This window comes from Cryptomeria japonica, chromosome 2, assembly GCF_030272615.1.
Source record: "Cryptomeria japonica chromosome 2, Sugi_1.0, whole genome shotgun sequence".
Taxonomy (NCBI): domain Eukaryota; kingdom Viridiplantae; phylum Streptophyta; class Pinopsida; order Cupressales; family Cupressaceae; genus Cryptomeria; species Cryptomeria japonica.
This window is the reverse complement of record NC_081406.1, coordinates 565,272,509-565,292,364: the sequence shown is the minus strand read 5'-3', so window position 1 is coordinate 565,292,364 and position 19,856 is coordinate 565,272,509. Positions and strand designations below refer to the sequence as shown.

Genomic DNA, 19,856 nt, shown 5'->3' with positions numbered 1-19,856 from the left:
CCTATTAGTTGGTTTTTTACAACCAGTTATGATTTTTTGTTCAAGTTCACTGAGAAGTTGCTTCTAATTTAGATTTCGTGCTTCTAATTGAGCTTTATTTAAGTTGAGATTTATTTGTTATTATATGGAGCCTAATTAGACTCAGAGGTTAAATTTTCCCCTTCTATTGGCGTAGTTTCTCCCCAAATTATTTAACGGGGGTTTGGGGGTAGCAACCCCAAGGCGAGGCAAAGGAGAAATGGTATTGAGTTGCAAGGGATAAAGGCGTCGAGAGTTAATTTTCTGTTGGCTGACATTCTAACCCTATTTTTTCAACCGACATAAGTCTTGATAAAATGGCTAAGGGTTAGGGTTTTATGTAGAGAATTTTGTAGCATTTTGCAATGGTATTGAGTTGCAAGGGATTATTGGTTGTAATCAATTCGATTTACTGGATAATAATATTGGACTCTCTATTTGGTGGACGTAGCCCGAGTCTAGGTGAACCACGTTAAAAATTGTCTCCTCTCTGTTATTATTTTAGTGTTTTTTTCATTCGTCTGTTTAATCTTTATTTGCATATAATTGATATTTTTTACATGCAATTCCTAAGATTATTTAGCTCCTCATGCTTGCACTTTAGTTCTCCTAAAGTTAGCTCTGTGCTTTCTTTATAATCACCTCACTGTACAATTGTAATTCATTCTGTATTCTTTGCTTTTGATTAATATAAGATTCATTTGTGTAGCTCTCATTCGTGGAAGGTATTTTTTGTTTGTAATTTGATTTTGCAAGCTTGTGCTGCAAAATTCAACAACTTATGACAAGGTGAATCTAGTAGTGGATGAAATACAATAAATAGATATGATGGAACAATAGTACCCGAATAATGCCCTATTTAGGCTCAAAAACATAAAAAACCACAAACATTAAGGAAAGAGAGGGGAGCATCAAAAGGAAGAGCCTCTTGCAATTATATAGAGGATTCCACAATGCATTGTAAGGCGCGACTACTAGAAGGTTGAAATGATGAAGCACAAGTGTACATCACCTTAGGTTGCATGACAAAAGAAAGATATGAGTAAACACACGATAATATTAATAATACACATGAGTATTAAACGATCTAACACAATGAAAACGTGAGAATTTGCCTATAGCAACCCAAGATCTAGAGTCCAATGGAAAGCACAAGAACAAGGGAGAAATAATATGTGACAAGAACAAACTGTATTCTTATCAAGATGCAATAAGATTGATTAGATTAATTGGATTGTCAATTAGTTCAGATACAATGCAAATGATCCTGCTTATAAAGGCAAGGCTATGAGAGCACACAATCATGTCATGTAGCTCAATGCGATACAAGGGTGGGTAGGGGTAGGTAGGAGAAATAATGTAATATTCCACTAAAGGTGGATCACCCACTGAAGGTGGAATGCGACAACAAGATAGCACCACAAAAGGTGGAATTTATCCTACAACCATCTTCCTTAAATGCACACTTCCCTAAGTGTCTCATATGTAAACTACAATGAATGCATTATCTTAAGATAACCTAAGTAAAGTGTAATTATGAGACATAATTTACACCAACACCCCCCCTTAAGTGTAACTTAGGGAAATGTAGACTCAAGATAACAATGCAAGATGGGTCCCGATTACTAGACCATGTTAGGCACCCATGTACAAATGCAATGAAATCTCTCACAAATAGAGAAAGAGAGAAAAGCCCAATGGGAAAAAACTCCCCCCTAGAAGAGAGATGAAATCACACAATGCTCTCAACGAACAACTTTGAGGATTTTTTTAGGTTAGGATTATTCTCCTTTGGACAAACTCTGTAATGTCCCCAATAGAGACCCTCTTTTCTCGACTAATTAATGCCAATTAAAAAGGATCTCAGTAGGGACTCATTATGCGTTCTAGTATAAACTCTTTAAAAGAAGTCCAAGAACAAATATCTTATGATATATAAGTATAAAATTGGGTAAGATAGTCCCTTGATACGCACTAAGATTCTTGAATTGAACATCTATATCTGATACACATAATATGTATACAAACGAAGAGGATGCTTCTTTGAAATATATATAGTCACTCTGAGATGAAAATGTCCCCTTATGACTTGCAAATGTAATTATTAGTATCCCTTCTGCGGTGATACATTGTTTGTTTATGATGTATAAGTATACACCTGCTATAATGTAATGTCAGTGCTATTTCTGATATGGCGATAAATATCTTGTAGGTTTGGTGTCTTTTCTAATTATTGACTCTGTTCACTATGCCCCGATAATGTGTCTTCCGTATTTGCCCCTAAAGAGAGATCCGATCACACCAGACGATGGGAGAAAAACTCCCGATTCTGCTGTTCTCTTAATCTTTGTCTTTGATTTATTCCTATATGCGTTCTCTAGCCTTGCATTTATACTTTCCTAGACTGGAAATGAAATTTCTTGATAAAAACCTCTTTGATGTCCCCTCCAATGTTCAATGATTGCTAATATATATATATATATATATATATATATATATATATATATATATATATATATATATATATATATATATATATATATTCATGTATTCCATCTGGTGTTTCCCTTGGAGGATAGAGACGCATTTATTTGTATAATCGTGTCCCTTGGTAATTACGTGATTAGTTATAATTACTACTTTATAGTTCTTCGTACCCACAGTACCATAGTTTCCATTTATTTAACTATTCACGCCAATCCCTTTGCGTATCTATTTCTCCATCGTATTAGGAAATATCAACCTCTATCTTTCTTTCACATAAGGAGTCGATTTACCTTATTGTAATTTCATTCTTTAAATGAGATTTCCTTTATCGTCACTGTATGGCATGACAATGTTTTACCTATCTTCTCAAAGGTTTGAATGGGGACATGACAAACTCTTAGATATCAATTTAATGACTTGAAATAACAATCAAAGACAACATATAGTCATGTAGCATGGTATAGAATGTTGATTTCATGCTCTAATTATTGTGTAACGTGAAACATAGGTTTTCATACAAGGTCCTAGATGCATGTTATATATATACCTACAAATCTTCAAAATGAAGTAGGGTTTGTCCTTTTATACAACACCCCAACATACCATCTAATATTTTGCAACTACAAATCAACTCAACAACTAATTGCCAAGGGGGAATATAAGTTCAATTTTAAATATGAATTTTAATTTATTCACTATCATTTTCTCAAATCATAGAATTCAACTAGTCTCATATCATGGTGGTGGATTTAAACCACAATGGTGGATGGGTAAATTAAGGGTCAAGACTAAAGTCTAGAAATGGGTGTAGATGGAATCATATTCAAATTGAGTTATTTGCCAACTTCCATAAAAAATACACCACTTTGCACACTAATCATTACATTAAGGGCCAACAAATAAAAGAAAATTCAAAATAAAATGAATTTTTTTTGATCTATGTAAATTTCACCCTTACAAAGATTTTTCACACTCAAAGTTAATATACCCTCTTCAATTTTGGGGAGTAAGTAAGAGGAAGGCTATCTTAACAAATAAGGGTCCATCCATAATTAGTCTCTAAACAATAAAAAATTAAAATTTTATTAGTAATGTGAAAATGAAGAAAAAAATTGAATGTAACTTTTTAAGAGTTTTTTTTTTTAATAATTAAATTACAAAACTTTCATATAAATTTTCATAATAAAATAAAATAAAATAAAATAAATTAGTGTAACAAAAACAATTAAATTACATAGACACGTGTCTCTTATTTATTTATTAAAAATATTATTTAATTTACATTGCATGACAAACATATGGAAGAAAATCAATTAGAATATAAGATTTTAACTCTCCACCAAATCAAAGATAGTCTATTGATAACCTTGCCTAAATGACCATTAATTTTTTTTTTTTCAAATTTAAATTTTTAAATTTTAAAACTCCTTAATTTGTGGTATGTTAAATAAAATTAAAACTTTTAACTGAAAGAGAACCATTTTTACTCTCCAAAAATTTGATTATTTAATTTATGAAATGAGAGGGCGATGTTTGCGAGCCAAGCCGGGCCAAATCGATATGCATGGCGGGACTCAAAACTGAATAAACGGAATTGGATAATCGAACCGTGTTGTCAAGGATAATAAGCCGCTAGCGGAGGTCATATGAATCGAGGGCTGAAACAATTGTAGGAGGCTAAAGTTTCCCTCCTTCGCTAATAAACTCTCTATTCTCTTCTATTCTCCCCATCCTCTGTATTTCTGCGTGAGGAATGCTTCTTCTTCTCCATTTGTCTTCCTGACATTATCTCGACTTGGTAAGTGTTACAATTCTTGTGAAGGATGGAGGGTGGATTGAGCCCTCGCTCTGTGGATGATGTGTTCAAGGATTTTAAGGGCCGGCGAGCTGGACTCATCAAGGCCCTCACCACCGGTAACTTTGAGATTAGCACTAATTCTCTCCCTTTTCTTTATGTTGACTACTGGTTTGCTCACCATCTGTTTCGGTTTGCCCTTGCAGAGGTTTCGGATTTTTACCAAAAATGTGATCCAGGTTAGTTTGTCATTTTAACTCTTACCGTTTCCTGAGATTTATGCAAATTTTCATGGGTCACGTCTATATCATAGCCCGAATCTTATGGGTATTTATTTGCATCTTGTCCGCCATTTGTATTTTCATATTGGAGTGTAATGTTAACCTATTTCCATTGTGTAGCAGTGCCTGTTCTAAATACGGATTGAATCCCAATGTGTTTTAAAGAAACATTTTGGAAAACAGAAATAGGGATCATCAATTTGGGCTCATAATGCCAAACCCATCTGCTGCCGTTTAATGGGTTCCTAAAGTCCTTCCAGTCGAAAGGATGCGTAAATGTGTCATTAGTTTACAAAGTTATAGAGTTTATCATTCTGGCTGCTGACTTTCGGTAGGTTTTGTCTGCATATGGGCAAAGGTGTAAAAAAACTAAAATTGGTTTGTTTCGGAACCGGCGCAAAGTTTTAACACCTTGAAGTCCACAATGTTGGGTTTTTCGGAATATCGCCATTAAGAAAAACCATAAAAATAAGAAATATTTGGTTAGTCTTTTGTATGCCCTCACGCATATAATTCTCTGTTTGTTGTCTCTGTATCAGTGAACAGTTAACCAGTTTTAATAGATCTCATGGAGCGTATTGTGTACTATACTTAGACTGTCGTATGTATATTTGGAGAGTGATAGACGTGTTGTCTTACTATCTATTCTGGATACCGTTGTGCTTTGCAAGCCAAGCCAGTAATGTCGTCAATGCTTGCTATATGCATATTAGTGTTTTCATTTCTACGAGCTTATCTTATAATTTTGTATTCTGCCTTTTTTGAGTTCTCACAACTTTCAACGAATGGAGTTGGGGTCATCTTCAATATTGCATGGATTTGGATATTTCCTGTGCAAATTGTTTCCCATCTTTTTATTTTCCTTCTTTGATTAGGTTCTCTTCAAGTTCAATATATCTTGGTAGTAGTCTCTTGATGAATCGACCGCCTTAGCAATCTTCCTTTTCTGTTAATTTGTCATCTTTCTCATCTTCCTATGCTTGGTTGTCTCCTTTGTTTCATTAAATCTTTCTACACCTCCAGAGTTTATGCAAAGAAGAGGTGACCTTTTGTTATTAGCTGTTTTGTCTTACGGCAATCTAAAGGCCTTCCACATCTTCAACATTTGTAAATGTGCAGCTTTTAGTCACCTCCGATGGTTGAGTGCATTTTGCTGTAATTTGATTTGTAAATTATGTAAGCATTGCAAAACTACTTCTGTAGTTTATTTGATTTTGTTGTATATGGGTAGTATTAAATTTCATTTTTCAGCATAATTAACAGCATGCTGATGATACCATCTTCAGAAAAGGAGAACCTGTGTCTATATGGTCTCCCAAGTGAAGAGTGGGAAGTGAATTTACCTGCTGAGGAGGTGCCACCTGAACTTCCTGAGCCTGCTCTGGGTATCAATTTTGCAAGAGATGGCATGCAGGACAAGGACTGGCTTGCACTGGTGGCAGTTCATAGTGATTCATGGTTACTTGCAGTTGCCTATTATTTTGGTGCACGGTTTGGGTTCGACAAAAATGAAAGGTGTGTTTCTTTTAAACTGGGCAGCTTATGATTGTTATGTTAGATTTGTTTTTCTTTGATGGAGTACTCCTAGGAATAGCAAAAGCTTTGTTATGCCAGGCTCTAGTATTGGGTTAGACAAGTTCTTATCGTGGACTCTCTGATGGTCTGTAAGGCCTTAAAAGTATTCAATCAATATGTGGTCATCTCCTTCTGTATCCCTTGTACTTCACCTTTTTGGTTACCTATCCTATCGTTCACCTTCTTTGTATGCGTCCTTTACCTGCATTTAGAATTTGCTATCTTTTTCTTTGCAGTGTAAGTTGCATTATCTGACTTGCCATAGCTTGCCGAGGATTGTGATTCATGTCAGCCCATAGTTCATACTTGCAGCATTCTCCATAATCCATTCTTGGAGATATACAAAGTCAAAATTGATAACTGTACTTCAAGTTGCTTTGGAATTTTGGTCCAAAAAGACATGGAAAAAAACTGGGATCTGTTTATTAAACTGTTCTATGTGTCATGATAAGTTACCTCATTGTGCATGTCATAAAAGTTACCTCATTGTGGAAAAAAACTGGGATCTGTTTATTAAACTGTTCTATGTGTCATAATAAGTTACCTCATTGTGCATGTCTGTTTCCTCATAATCTTTTCTAATAACATTTTTGTGCTTGTGTTGGGACATTTTTTTGATTATACATGGAAGTTTCTGAATATCTATGTTAGGCAGATTATCATTTAAATGTTGCAATCTTTTTCATTGCAGCTTAAGTTTTATTGTCCGACTCGCTATAGCTTGCTGCAGATTGTAACTTGCAGCATTCTCTGTAACCCATTCTTGGAGATATGTTAAGTCAAAATTGAGAACTGTAATTTGAGTTGCATTGGAAGTTTGTGTCCAAAAGACACAGAAAAAAGAAAGTGGGGCTTGTTTCGTTTAATAAATTACCCATGTGTCGTAATAAATTTTCCATTTGTGCATGTCTGGTTTGTCATGATTTTTTTAAATAATATTTTTATGCATTTGCTGGGACATTTTTTCATTATACATGATTTTTTTTGAATATCTATGTTTGGCGGATTATCCTTTAGCACCATGACTAATCTTGAGTGTCATCTGTCCTATGTGTTGGAGTTTCTTTTATTCTATTTTGTAACCTGTTCACTTGATCAATTCATGTGAATGGCACAATCGCTTAAGAAACAATTGAATAAATCCCCAATCTCTTAGTACAGATCAGCATAATATTTAAATGCATACATTCTTATATATCCTTTTTTTCTGTTGTTTTCTGGTTGCTGTAACGGTGTTTATTATTATTTCTATAAAATTCTTAGTCTGTAGAATGCTTTTTTTGATTTGGAAAGATGAAAAAAGACCCAATAGGTGAGTTGGATGGTGCAAGTATGAAATAAACTCATTTCAAACTTGTTAGTCATCATTGGTCAGAAGTTGTTAGAGCTCCAAAGTTGTGGGAGAGCAGCAATAGCTAGGAGAAAGTTGTTTGCACTCCATGGAGATCCTAGGTAGTAAATGGAATGTACCAAGAAATGCAGAAGTCATAAGAGTTATAAGTTTTAGAGGGACAGATGCTTGCTGGAAACTATTGAAATCTAAAAATATTTGTTACCAATTCAGGTATGGTATAATTGCATTACAAAATGTGTTGTACCGAAAATTTCTCTTATATTATCCTACTGTAAAGAATATCTACATATGCCTTAGTGATTACAACGAGTTTCCATCATTTCACATATATGATATTACTGAACAGAGAGATTTGTGTCTGGGCACAAGTATGGGGACATAGGTTGCAGGTTTGAGCTGTTACAATGGTAAAGATCCTAGCATAGTTATGGAGTCTTTCCTTCCAGTTGCATTGAATTTAACATAATATTTTTATAAGCACAATCAGTGAGTAATTTTAAGACATTTTATGGCCAATGACACAAGCTGATTGAGAAAGTTGCAAGCAATCCATGAAGGGCCTATGGGGTTGTTGGAAGACATCAAAAAATTGCAGGAAGCACGAGAAGTTAGGATTTTGACAGTGATAAGTGGTAGTTGGGAACTACTGAAGTCTAAGAATATACATACCCCATTATGGTATTAGCATAATTTATAACTTATAAGTGCATTATAACATGTGGCATAGAAATTTTCCCCCAGTGTTTACTATTTTACATGTGCAGCAGCAGCAGTTATTAGAAACCCATCAATATACATATAAATTATGACAAACCAGAGTAGAAGTCAATGTCTAGATTAAGATACGTATATGGGAGCGTAGAGTGCAGATGGAGAACCATGACAATTGTGAAAGATGTAAAAATCTGTTTACATGATTTTCTCTATAAAGCGCTCTATCACTGATATAGATTTGTGAATATCTAATGCCTATAATTGTAAAAGATGTCAACATGGCTAGGTAAAGAGGCTTTTCCTCTCCAGTTTTCATGATATGTGCATAATGTTTTGTTTAATGCGGTGGGTGAATATTATTTATAAGTTATGACATTTGTTTTTTAACTAAACAATCTGATCAAGAAAATGGTTTTCTCTCCATTGAGTTTTGCTTGAATGTAAATGATATAAGTGTCCAGAACACAATGTTCTTTGGCTAGCTGTGTTTGACATGCAACTCAATTTTGTACCACTGTCTTCTTTTAATGTTATCCCCACAAAGATAATAGATACTGTGATATACGAATTGGATCCTCATATGATTCTATGATGTTGACTTTGTATCACTTTGGACTGGGTGATGTTATACACTTGATTTGCCTCCAGCCATAACATTGATATTGGTTGATTTGAATTGCATCTTATTCTCATTGTAAATATTTTGGCATGTTCAAATTATATGGTGTTCTTGTCAATGTAAAACAGGGAAACTCCCTATGTGCTTAACATTTGTGTCGATAGTTAATTTTATAGGACTTTTTGTCTGAAAATGAGTATGCGATAACTGAACTTGAAGACATGGCTTGATACACAGAATCACTTTTAACACGAATGCAATTCCAAAGTTGTGTCCACATTCGGCACTGTGTATGACTTGAACTGTAGTCTGTCACTTTGGAGAAATGGATGACTAAATTTCAATGGGCATGGCCTTTGTGGATAGAAGTTTTTGTCTGGCAAGCATTATTTGTGTGTCCTACACCTATAATCATTTGAGTTACAATGTCTTTTAGTGTTAGAAGCAGCAGATCCTGAACAATTTAAAGTTCTTTGTCTTCAATAAGTGTATTTTTGTACTCTCATGAAAGGGTGTCCTTTCCATCTTACTCTTCCCTGCACCCTCAAGTTTGGAGTTAGGACATTTTGTGCAGGATCCGTGTTCCCTTTGAAATAAAGCAGCTCTGCATTTTTGACCAAGATTTGAAACTGTAATTGATTGGAGTAAATTTGGGCTGATGGCAGGAAGCGTCTTTTCAACCTGATCAATGAACTTCCAACTATATTTGAGGTAGTGAGTGGAACTGCAAAGAAGCAAGCAAAAGAGAAATCAAGTATAACAAATAATAGTAGCACTAAAAGCAAGCCTAATCCGAAAATGGTGAGTATGTGACATTTTTTAGCAGACAGACGTGCAGAACTGCGTGAAGTGTAGCTATGTTATTGTCTGTTCATTTTCCAATTGATGATCTTGTAAAAATTAATATGATTATGTTTAATGTTTGGCCACTGTGTTGTCCCTGCTTTCAAAAATACTAATGGCCCATTTATACAATTTGTTTATGGTATTCAGCAACATGTTTCTGAATCACACACAAAAGCATCGAGATTGCCACCTAAGGTTGAGGATGACACACCTGATGAAGAGGATGACGAAGAACATGGTGAAGCAGCCTGTGCAGCTTGTGGAACCTCTGGAGATCCTGATGAGTTTTGGATATTTTGTGACCATTGCGAGAAATGGTACCATGGAAGATGCGTGAGGATGACACCTGCAAGAGCAGAACATATCAAACAGTATAAATGTCCAAATTGCAGTAAAAGGGCTCGTGTTTGAGATGCTGGCATATATACTGTCTTGTTTTTCAGATTTAACTGAGATGATATTTCAACATGATGGCTTCAAAGTTAAGCTACATTAATTGTGCTTAACGTGCAATTAGAAGGTTGTAGGTTTAGATATTCAATGCTGATGCTATTTGTGACATTGTGGGAAATGCTGCATGCAGCATTTGTATGAATATTGGGCTACTTGTTTACAAATTGTAAGCGACTACTTGATTTCAGTTTCAGAAGCTGTTTTGTTGAATTTTTCAAATGATGTTTTTGTAAAGTGTTGTGATCATGTAATTTGATTATCTTCATATTAAGGTCTTAAGTTTCATTCTTGGAGTAGTTTATTAGTTAATGATTGGTTAGTAGATTAGTTTCTATTAAAGTTGGACATATATGGTAATCACAATCTTGATAGAAGCATGTGTCTTTATGGTATGGCACTGGTCGTGCTAACTTGGCCCTTATTTGAAATATTTTTCGGACAAGGCTAACTACAACCTTAATAAGGTATGCTTTGCATTGATTAAACTAGCTAGCTAATTTATCAACACAGCAGGCCTGTGAGAAATTTTATTGGGATCCAAGTTCATAATCTTTCATTCCCTAAGCTGGTCTTTTGGTGGGTACATAGATTCTCAAATTTGTAATTCTTGCATCTTTTCTTTGGCTTCAAGCATAAGTTGCCAGGAAACTTGGGTTATCAGCATATCAGAACTCCCAGTTCCTATCTGTTGGTCTGTTTATTTAAAGGCTATATAGGCAACATCCCTACACATGTACGCTTGCACAATTTCAGAACGTTGCTGTAATCACTGGTACAACACCTGTGGCACACACCTCCTGGTGGCTATGTTTAAAATCCAGGCCCCTCTAGAATTCAAAATCATGTAATTCAGTAATTCAGTTTGGAAAGCCTGTTCTATTGTTTCTTTCTACTGCCTATATTTGTACAATTTTCAAGACATTTGCAGGTGAGTAAATAGTTAATGCTATGGGACAGAAGTAGTTATTCGGTAGTATCTTTTATAAAAGTCAATTCCAATGTTGGTTGGTACTTTGAATGTGAAGGTACTTAAATGAGAGGAGTTCAATAATAAAAAGGTACGAGTGTATTGTGCTACATTTTTGTCCTATACTATTGAGAAACATCCTACAGAGAAGTGATATTCATTTTAAGCAACCCGAAATATTCTCTTTGGAAGGAAGTCGATTCAATTTATTTGATTCTACCTTAAGAAAGCCATGTTATGTATTGGACTTGTGATCAAAGTCGGCATATTTTCTTGTCAAGGTTGCATTCCAATACTTACATGACAACTGGAATGGAGGTCCCATTTCTTCCTGTTTGGAGTCTATCAGGTATCTTCAATAACTGAATTTGTTACTTCTTTTAAAGGATAAACTATGTAAATGAAGGCTTGATATTCAAAAGATACTTTATATCGAGAATTTCAAAGAGTGTATTCTTTATACTTCAATAAAACACCGTTGATATGACCACGTTTCCTTCAGCATTGCGTCTGATGAAGTTTTAATCTTGGTTTTTAAAACAAGGCTGTCACTGATGCTCTAAGCTTCTAACATATAAAAACAATACTGAATGAAATGAATCTCAAATGGAAAATCAAGAATTATAGCTTGTAAGAGACGCTGCACGTTACTCCCGTGATGATCTCCACTTATTTTTTATCATGGAGCTATGTAAATAGAAACAGTTGCCATTTCATACTTTGATGCCTTGGGATAAAGATAATGGTAGTTCTTTTTAATGCTTTTATCTGTTTTCCCATATTTTTCTTGGAAAACTGAAGTTACCCTCCGCCTATATTTTTCCAGCATTTTACGCAGGCATAACTATGGCGAGCCATTTAGGTTACATAGATTCTGTGCTATGACATGAAAACTTCTACATTAAAATAACATTTTTGCCAAACTTTGAGAATGATTTCATTTTAAAGTAGAGCTACCATTAATTTAGAATTTTTTTTTTGTTTATTAAATTGCCTCAAATAACTGGTGTAACAATGGTGTTTCAGAATGGTTGTGCTGCCTATACTCCAGGGCCCCTGGCATTTGAGCCAATTGAGATACTTGCATCTGGTGATTCATCCATCCGATCAAATGCAATTATACTGTCATATATGCGTTTTCTTTTGGAGATCACCTTAAAATATGATTCAGTGGAGTAGCTTTATACCTAAATATAGATAGGTTTATTTGATCGTCTATTTTAATCTATAACATTGCACTTTTGGTTTACTTCAGGGAGTGTGGTTCTTCATGGCAAGGTGATACATTATCATTGGTACGTGTAGACATCACGTATTTTCTTTGTAGTAAATAATATTTGATGGGTGTCTTTATTATGTTGTGGACCAGGTGTTATTCGAATTATTTCATATTGAGATTGATCGGTACTGGGCTCAAAACAAATGTATAGATGGCAATTTACAAATTATCTAAGCTGAATTATGTTGGACAGTCAACGGGAAATGGAGTATACATCTCAAAGCAGCATTACAAATTTAGCAAATTCAAGGGATAGTAAACAAAGCTCTTCCATTCATCATGTTTGGGATTGCACAAATTATTGCTGCTTCTTGAAAAGCGACGATCCTTGTTGCTGTTAGCTTTGAGACGAGAATATGTTAAGATTAATATACCGAGCCTTAATTTATTATGAATTGATCCATAAAAAATGAATCTACCACAGTAATATGCGAATTTATTGTTCATACAAATGTGAATGGAATAGACATCTACGAGGGCATCAATCAGTAAACATTCAATAGAGTCCAGAGGTAGCAAAGAGCTCTTAATCATGACTATATTGTTCGAAGGATGCAATTAAAGCCTTAGAAATTCACAATTGTGATACTTTTGTAAGCTGAATCTTTAGATCGATTATGGAGTAATTATAAGAATGTCTATTGATGATGGAATTATGCGTCTAAACTTTCTTATTATATGCATGCTTTGTCTGATTGAAAGAACGTAAACGGCTTCTATTGCAAATGTGTTTAAAGAACTCGTTTGTATGCCATTCATTTTAACTTTCTTGACCATCACATGACTTAGAAGGCGAAGTGTTATTTTGTTCTGTAAACGTGGGCTGCAATGTCTTGAGGGACATTTCTTGAAGTGCATGTGGAGCTCAATCCAGTGGCACGTGTTACTTAGTTTTGTGCAATATTTTGCATTCTATGAAGTTGTCTGTGTTGTTCAATATGGATGCTAAATGTTGGGCATAAGTTCTGTGTATATTGAAATGGAATGCTATTGCAAACTTATTAAAAGACCAACAACAGATTTTAAATCTTTAAAAAAAAAGTCGTCAACGATGTCATTAGAGCTTTAAATCAATTATGCAAGTAAAATAAACAAAGTTATACCTTCACACACGACAAGCTTGACTGTATTGCTCTTCAATACTTGAGGACCTTCTGGATGATAGCATTTGCTCTCAGCACTAAGCACGAGCACACGATGGCATGAAGAAATGGAGTGGTTGATTGATGATGCAAGTATGATAATGAAAATAATGATGAATACCATGGGGGCTTTAAGCAAATTTCAGCATAATAGATGTAGATGCTAGTTGTAGATATTTCGAATGAGAGGAAATTTTTTTTTCTATAGAAATCTCCAAGATAATTAAGGGCTTAGATTAAGAGGTTAAAATGAGATGGATGGATACGATCAAGAGTTGGAAGCGAGTGAACAAGATTAAGAGGTTAATTTGAATGGGGGGATAAGATTAAGAGGTAGGTTGACTTTTTGAGTTCAATGAATCCAAGCATGTGAAAAAGGACAAAGTGGGACACTTGTCACATGACTATGAGTTTAGATTATGATCCATGTGAATAAGTTGGAGGACTAGGATTAGAATGAAGAGGATAATGAATTAATTAATAAAATATGAGCATTTATTTAATTAATAGTGGAAAAAGGTGGAATTTTAAAATTAATAAAAAATATATATTTAATTTAGGAAGGAAAGGGCTAGTGAATTAATTAATAGAGAAAAAGACTAAAAAATTAATTAATTAAATTAAAATATTTATTTAATTGATAGAGGAATAATGATAACATAATTAAATAAATATTAATTTTTTTTTTAATTAAGTAAAACCACTTTTAGGTGTTTACTTTTTGCCTTCTTTGAGACAATGCTACTTATCACATTGTTTCAAAGAAAAAAATTAAGAGATACATGCCCCAACATGTTCTGGGTAGGGAAGTGGTATGCCTCCTCGAGAGATTGAATGATTTTTTTTTTTTGGGGTAATCTCACGATAGGAAGGAGAAACCTATATATAGGAGGTTTGGGGTTGGTTTAGGTTCATTTGCACCCTTCACTTTAGAGAGCCCTTTGTTTTAGAGCAGAGATCAAGCTAGCAGGAGAGATGGTTGGTATTCCAGTTACAAATCGTTGATTTGAGTGTGTTTGATGATTTGAGCAACTAGGAGTATGGTGAGTTGCTATGTATCTAACCCTTAGGTTCACAAAAGGCCATTAATGTGTCATTTTAGTAGACTAGAAAGTTATATTTTGCAAATGGGCAAGATACCACTTTTGGTGCATTTGTCACCAGAATCAACACATTTGGCATGATTTTGTACAAATGTAGCTGATTGTGGCACAAATGTAGCACAGTTGCATTATTGTAGGAGTATGGTGAGCTGCTATGTATCTAACCCTTAGGTTCATATGAGGCCATTAATGTGTCATTAATAGACTAGAAAGTTATATTTTGCAAATGAGCAAGATGCCACTTTTGGTGCATTTGTCACTAGAATCGATGCATTTGGCATGATTTTGTATAAAGATAGCTGATTGTGGCACAAATGTAGCACAATTGCATAATTGTAGGATACTTGTGCAACTGATAAATTTGCACATTTGTTAAGATATTGCACAATTGTTCTAGGTTTTTGTGAAACTGCTTGAAGTTGCACAATTGTTTGAGGAATCAGTGCATTTGATTAGAAATGCTATGATTGTTCAACAATGGTGTAATTGATGAGACTGTGCTACTAATAAGAGATACTGTGAATTGACTAAATTAAATAGTTGACCAAGTTTGAATGACTGATAGATTGATGACAAAGTTTGCAAAATGTTTGATTGATTAACACATTGGTTGGTTTGATTGCAGGACTTGGATACAATCATGTCACGAGAGAGGGATCCCCCAACACAGAGTTGACGATCCTTGATGAGTGACATTAATCACTTGACTCTAGGCTTGACTAGTCTATGACACACAATGTTCATGTTCGAGATTAAGGCTAACCTCGAGTTATTGACTATGTTGACCGAGAGATAGAACAACGAGCATAGCTCATTTAACTTGCCCATAGGTGAGACGATAGTGACACTTGAGGATGTGTGGAGGATTCTACAAATCCCCATCTATGGAGAGCAGGTCACCAATGACACAATGAAAGGCGAGGAGGCTCTGCAACAAGCTTTTGGGGACAAGGACTTGGATGCTCTTAATGGGGAGGTAAGTTGGAGGATGATGGTATCATTTTATGTGCTGCTACTTGATGAGTCTTAGTTTATGTCTTTATTTGTAGTTATTTTATGATACTTAAGACTTTTAAACCTAAGACTTTCATATGATAGTTCAGTTTTAATTGCCTTTTTGAGTCTATATGTTGGTCATGTTATCCTCGATTTGAAACCTTTGTGATGAAACAATAAGCTTTATAAATGCAAATATAAGTTCACATTATCTTTATGTGATGATGAATATGTTGCAATGAATGAGAATAGATGTCCTTGTGCTAACCCTGGTGCTGTAGCCGTGTGGAAAAACTATTATGTGAAAATAGGGCTTGATTATCAGCATCATGGCAATGTGAGAAAGACTAGATAGTTTAGGGTCACTAAGGAGCCTTCAAGATCAGTCATGAGCTATTAATGTCTTTATTAATGACCATGCTGGATGGTAGAGCAAATCTAGAGAAGATTGTACAAATGTTCAAGGTTGGAACAAAGTCCTGTTTCTTTTAGTCTTCTTAGACTTTATATTTTAAATAAAAGCCTCCACCTAGATACTAGGAGTGGATCAACTATTGAGGAAAATTGTTATGAGGATGAATGTTATATAATCCTTTTCAAGTTTCCTAATTTAGTTAGTTACTATTATGATATTAGACTATGTTATGTTGTCGGGTTAATTCTGAATAAAGTGAGACTTATTGTTTAAGTAGTTTATGGTGTTTGATATGGTTGTGCGAGCTTTGTAGTTAATCTCGGTTGTAGTTTGTAATCTAGAAGACTCACTCATGGGGGCCCACTTGGTGAGGATTTTGTACATTTGTTTGTATGCACTTTACTTTTCAAAGTTGTTTAAATCTGTTCTGGTAAACTGTTTGCTATTTGCTCCTGCAGTCACTAGACTGTTATTCTATGTCTATTCCTGCAACCACGACATAACATAATAGTCAATTTTGCATAGGTTAGACAAGCTTATATTTTGTTGATAAAAGTTGGCATAGCTTCCTGTGTTATAATCTAGAAGCAAGTTATTTCTTTAAGAAGGTTTATTCAACATTTCATTTGTTTAGAGTTAGGATAGACTTGTTCCTCAAAACTCTTAGTGCATACATTTTGTTGTCCCATTTCAAGCTCTACGCCCTTGGGTTGATGAAATAAATGAACCAAGACAAAGGGGTTTTGATAGCTGCGCAATTAGGAACTCTTGTCTCCGAGCTTGAGTATAATGCTGTATTTAACACCTATTGTTTTGGACCAACATTTTTGGCACTGTTTCCGGGGATGGTGTCAAACTAGGAGTTTATAGGAATATAGGATTTAATTTGTCAACCATTGTTATAGCAGTATTTTCCTTCCTACAACACTGAGAGATGGGGGGGAGGTGGTGAATCAATGTTATACTGGAACTATCAATTTTAGCCTTATTAAAATATGCATACACCAACCGGTATACCAATACATATAGATTTGAAAGAAGTAAAGCAACCAATAAGCCAATCACATAAATGAACACCATAACACACAAAATTATACGTGGAAAACCTCAAAGAGGAAAAACCACGATGGGATTTGTGATCCACAATATCAATCCATTGGCCATATGAAGAGATATTACAAAATGTAGGGGCCTACACTTGCAGGAAGGCTTACAACATATAACACACTGCTCAATCACAAAAAGAGCCTCACTGACTACATACAAATCCAGACTACAATTCGGAGAAATGATTGGATTGCAAAGATAGCATCTTCTATGCCTGAGTATAGTTCCGGTTAAGCTCTGTCTGTTCCGGTTTGAAACCCTAAACCTTTTACCAGAATACCCCTTTACAAAAATATCCTCTCATACATAATCTCTCTTATATATTTTGCATCTACTATCCATCCATATTCGCATCCTTATCATCATCTACATATATCAAAATGATCTAATCCAACTGGCCTATATACCCTATACAATTTATCATGCCAGATCCAAACCAACCAGAAACTACTCAACCTACTGGGACCAAAAGGGTGTCGGTAAAGCATTCAAACAACTAGTGTTGGCATCAATGACAAACACCAATGCAACACATAATCAATTCCTCCAAATGGCCAACAGAAGAGATCCCCTTGGGAGATTCCTTCCTATCCATAATCAGCCTCAAGACCATCTAGCTGAAGACCAAAATATTGAGCCATAAATTAATCCTTTTGCACAACTCTTTGCAAACCAAGATGATAACAGCCTAGATAATCTCATTCCTCCACCATAGCCACCTTTTATAGAGAACCCCTTTGCTGCATTGGTAGTTTACCAAGGCAATATGGTAGGCCTTGGTGGTGGTGGTGGTAATAATCCACCCCCACCTCTTGACTTGACCTTTAAGTGTCCTATCCCAACACAAAAAGCCAATGCTAATTTGAAAAATATTCCTCTCGTGGCTCTTCCTCATTTTTATGGCCTTATTACAGAAGACCTAGATACCTTCCTTTTTGAGTTTGATGTGCTATGCAGAAGTTATGACTATACCACAGATGCACACAGACTTAAGTTGTTTCCTTCCACCTTGAAGGATTCTGCTCTCCATTGGTTTATGTCCTTAGGAGAAGATTCTATAGTTGATTGGGACCCCATGAAATAAAAATTCCTTAAAAAATATAAAGAATATTGCAGAGGAAGTGATATGAGGGGAGATGATATATTTCACATGCAACAAAAAGATGAGGAATCTCTGGAAGATTATATAGATAGGTTTCTCTTCAACTTAAAGAAGTCAAAGCATAATCAATTGAGTGCAGATTCTTAGAAGTTGGTCTTCTTAAGAGGAATCAATGAGGAATGTATTGATGCTCTAAACCTCATGGGAGGTTGTGACATTACTCAAGCAACTTGGGATGATATACAACAACTTTGTCAAAATTATTCTAGAGGTGCATTAAAGAGGCCGAGAGGATACAAGTATACACCAAACAAATCTAATTCTGGGGTATCAAGAACAGAGTTAACTAATTTTCTCAAGGATTTTTAGCAGGATATTATTAATAACATGGCCACAAAAATAGATACTCTTCAGGAAAAACAAAAGCATGAGGCTGCAAAGGCAATGCTAGCAGAATTCTGTCCTCATTGTAAGACAAAAGGACTATAGATGCAAGAAGTTGGCAAGCATTAAAAGCAAAACTAATCAACCAGAATTTCATTTAGTAGAAGACAACGAGGGCCAAATTTTCTATGTAGCACAAAGGAAGCCATGGGTCCCAAGACAAGGTATGCAACCTGATCCTTTAATGGTCAATACTCTTATACACTTAATAATCAGTGGAAACCTCAATATCCACAAAAAAATGGCAACTATAGCAATCAACAATGGAATTATCAACCAAACTCTTGGTCTGGACTTCAAGCTCAATTACAGCCACCCCCAGGAAATTGGCGGCCACAATAGACAAATTGGCGACCACAACAAACAAATTGGCGGCCACAACAGACAAATTGGCCACAATCACAACCATGGAGAGGACAACAATGGCCTAACCAGCTAGTTGGATACCTTGAACCCAACCCATCCTCTAGCTAGCCGACCATTATGCCACCTGCATCTACCAATGTGCCACCAAGACCTACTCAATTACCAACTCAACCTGCTCCAAATCCCAATAATAAACAACAACAACTAGTGTATTAAGTATTCAATCAATACCCTACATATGCAATCAACATTAGTGATGTACATCTCCGGTCAAGAAAAACCTTACCGCCACCTATTAATCCTATTATAACATAACTATCCAATGAAGAAGATGAACAAGTAGATTCTAATCATGCCTTACCAAATGAAGAACCTAAAAACCCAGATCCTCCATTTCCTTAAAGATTAGCTCAACCAAATCCAATATTTGAGCCAATCTTTGATTTCCTGGATCAACTTAAGCATGTTTGTGTTAAGATACTTCTATTTTAGGCCATTACAAATGTTCCCATATATGGTAAATCTATTAGAGAGGCATGCTTAAAGAAGCCAGGGAGAAAGAAAAAGGATCCCACAATAGTTCATGTAATAGGTTAGCTGGCTGATATAATGTTAGGGAAAGTGATTAAGCCTAAATATTTAGATCCTGGTAGCCGAGTAGTTGCAATAATAATAAATAGAGTCACGGTTCAGAATGCCCTTATTGATTTAGGAGTTTCTATTAATGTCATGACAAAGGATATCATGTAGCATCTGAATTTGACAAATATGTGACCTACTCACACAATCCTTC

At 35.2% G+C, this 19,856-nt stretch overlaps 1 protein-coding gene across 1 annotated transcript; it reads left to right on the top strand.

Moving 5' to 3' along the window:
- Positions 1–4,159: 4,159 nt before the first annotated feature.
- LOC131041525 (PHD finger protein ALFIN-LIKE 4) lies at positions 4,160–10,421 on the top strand. The gene is made up of 5 exons (XM_057974653.2): positions 4,160–4,419; positions 4,507–4,539; positions 5,868–6,096; positions 9,509–9,644; positions 9,837–10,421. The coding sequence occupies exons 1-5, from the start codon at positions 4,329–4,331 to the stop codon at positions 10,098–10,100; spliced, it is 753 nt and encodes a 250-aa protein (XP_057830636.1). The 5' UTR covers positions 4,160–4,328; the 3' UTR covers positions 10,101–10,421.
- Positions 10,422–19,856: the final 9,435 nt, after the last annotated feature.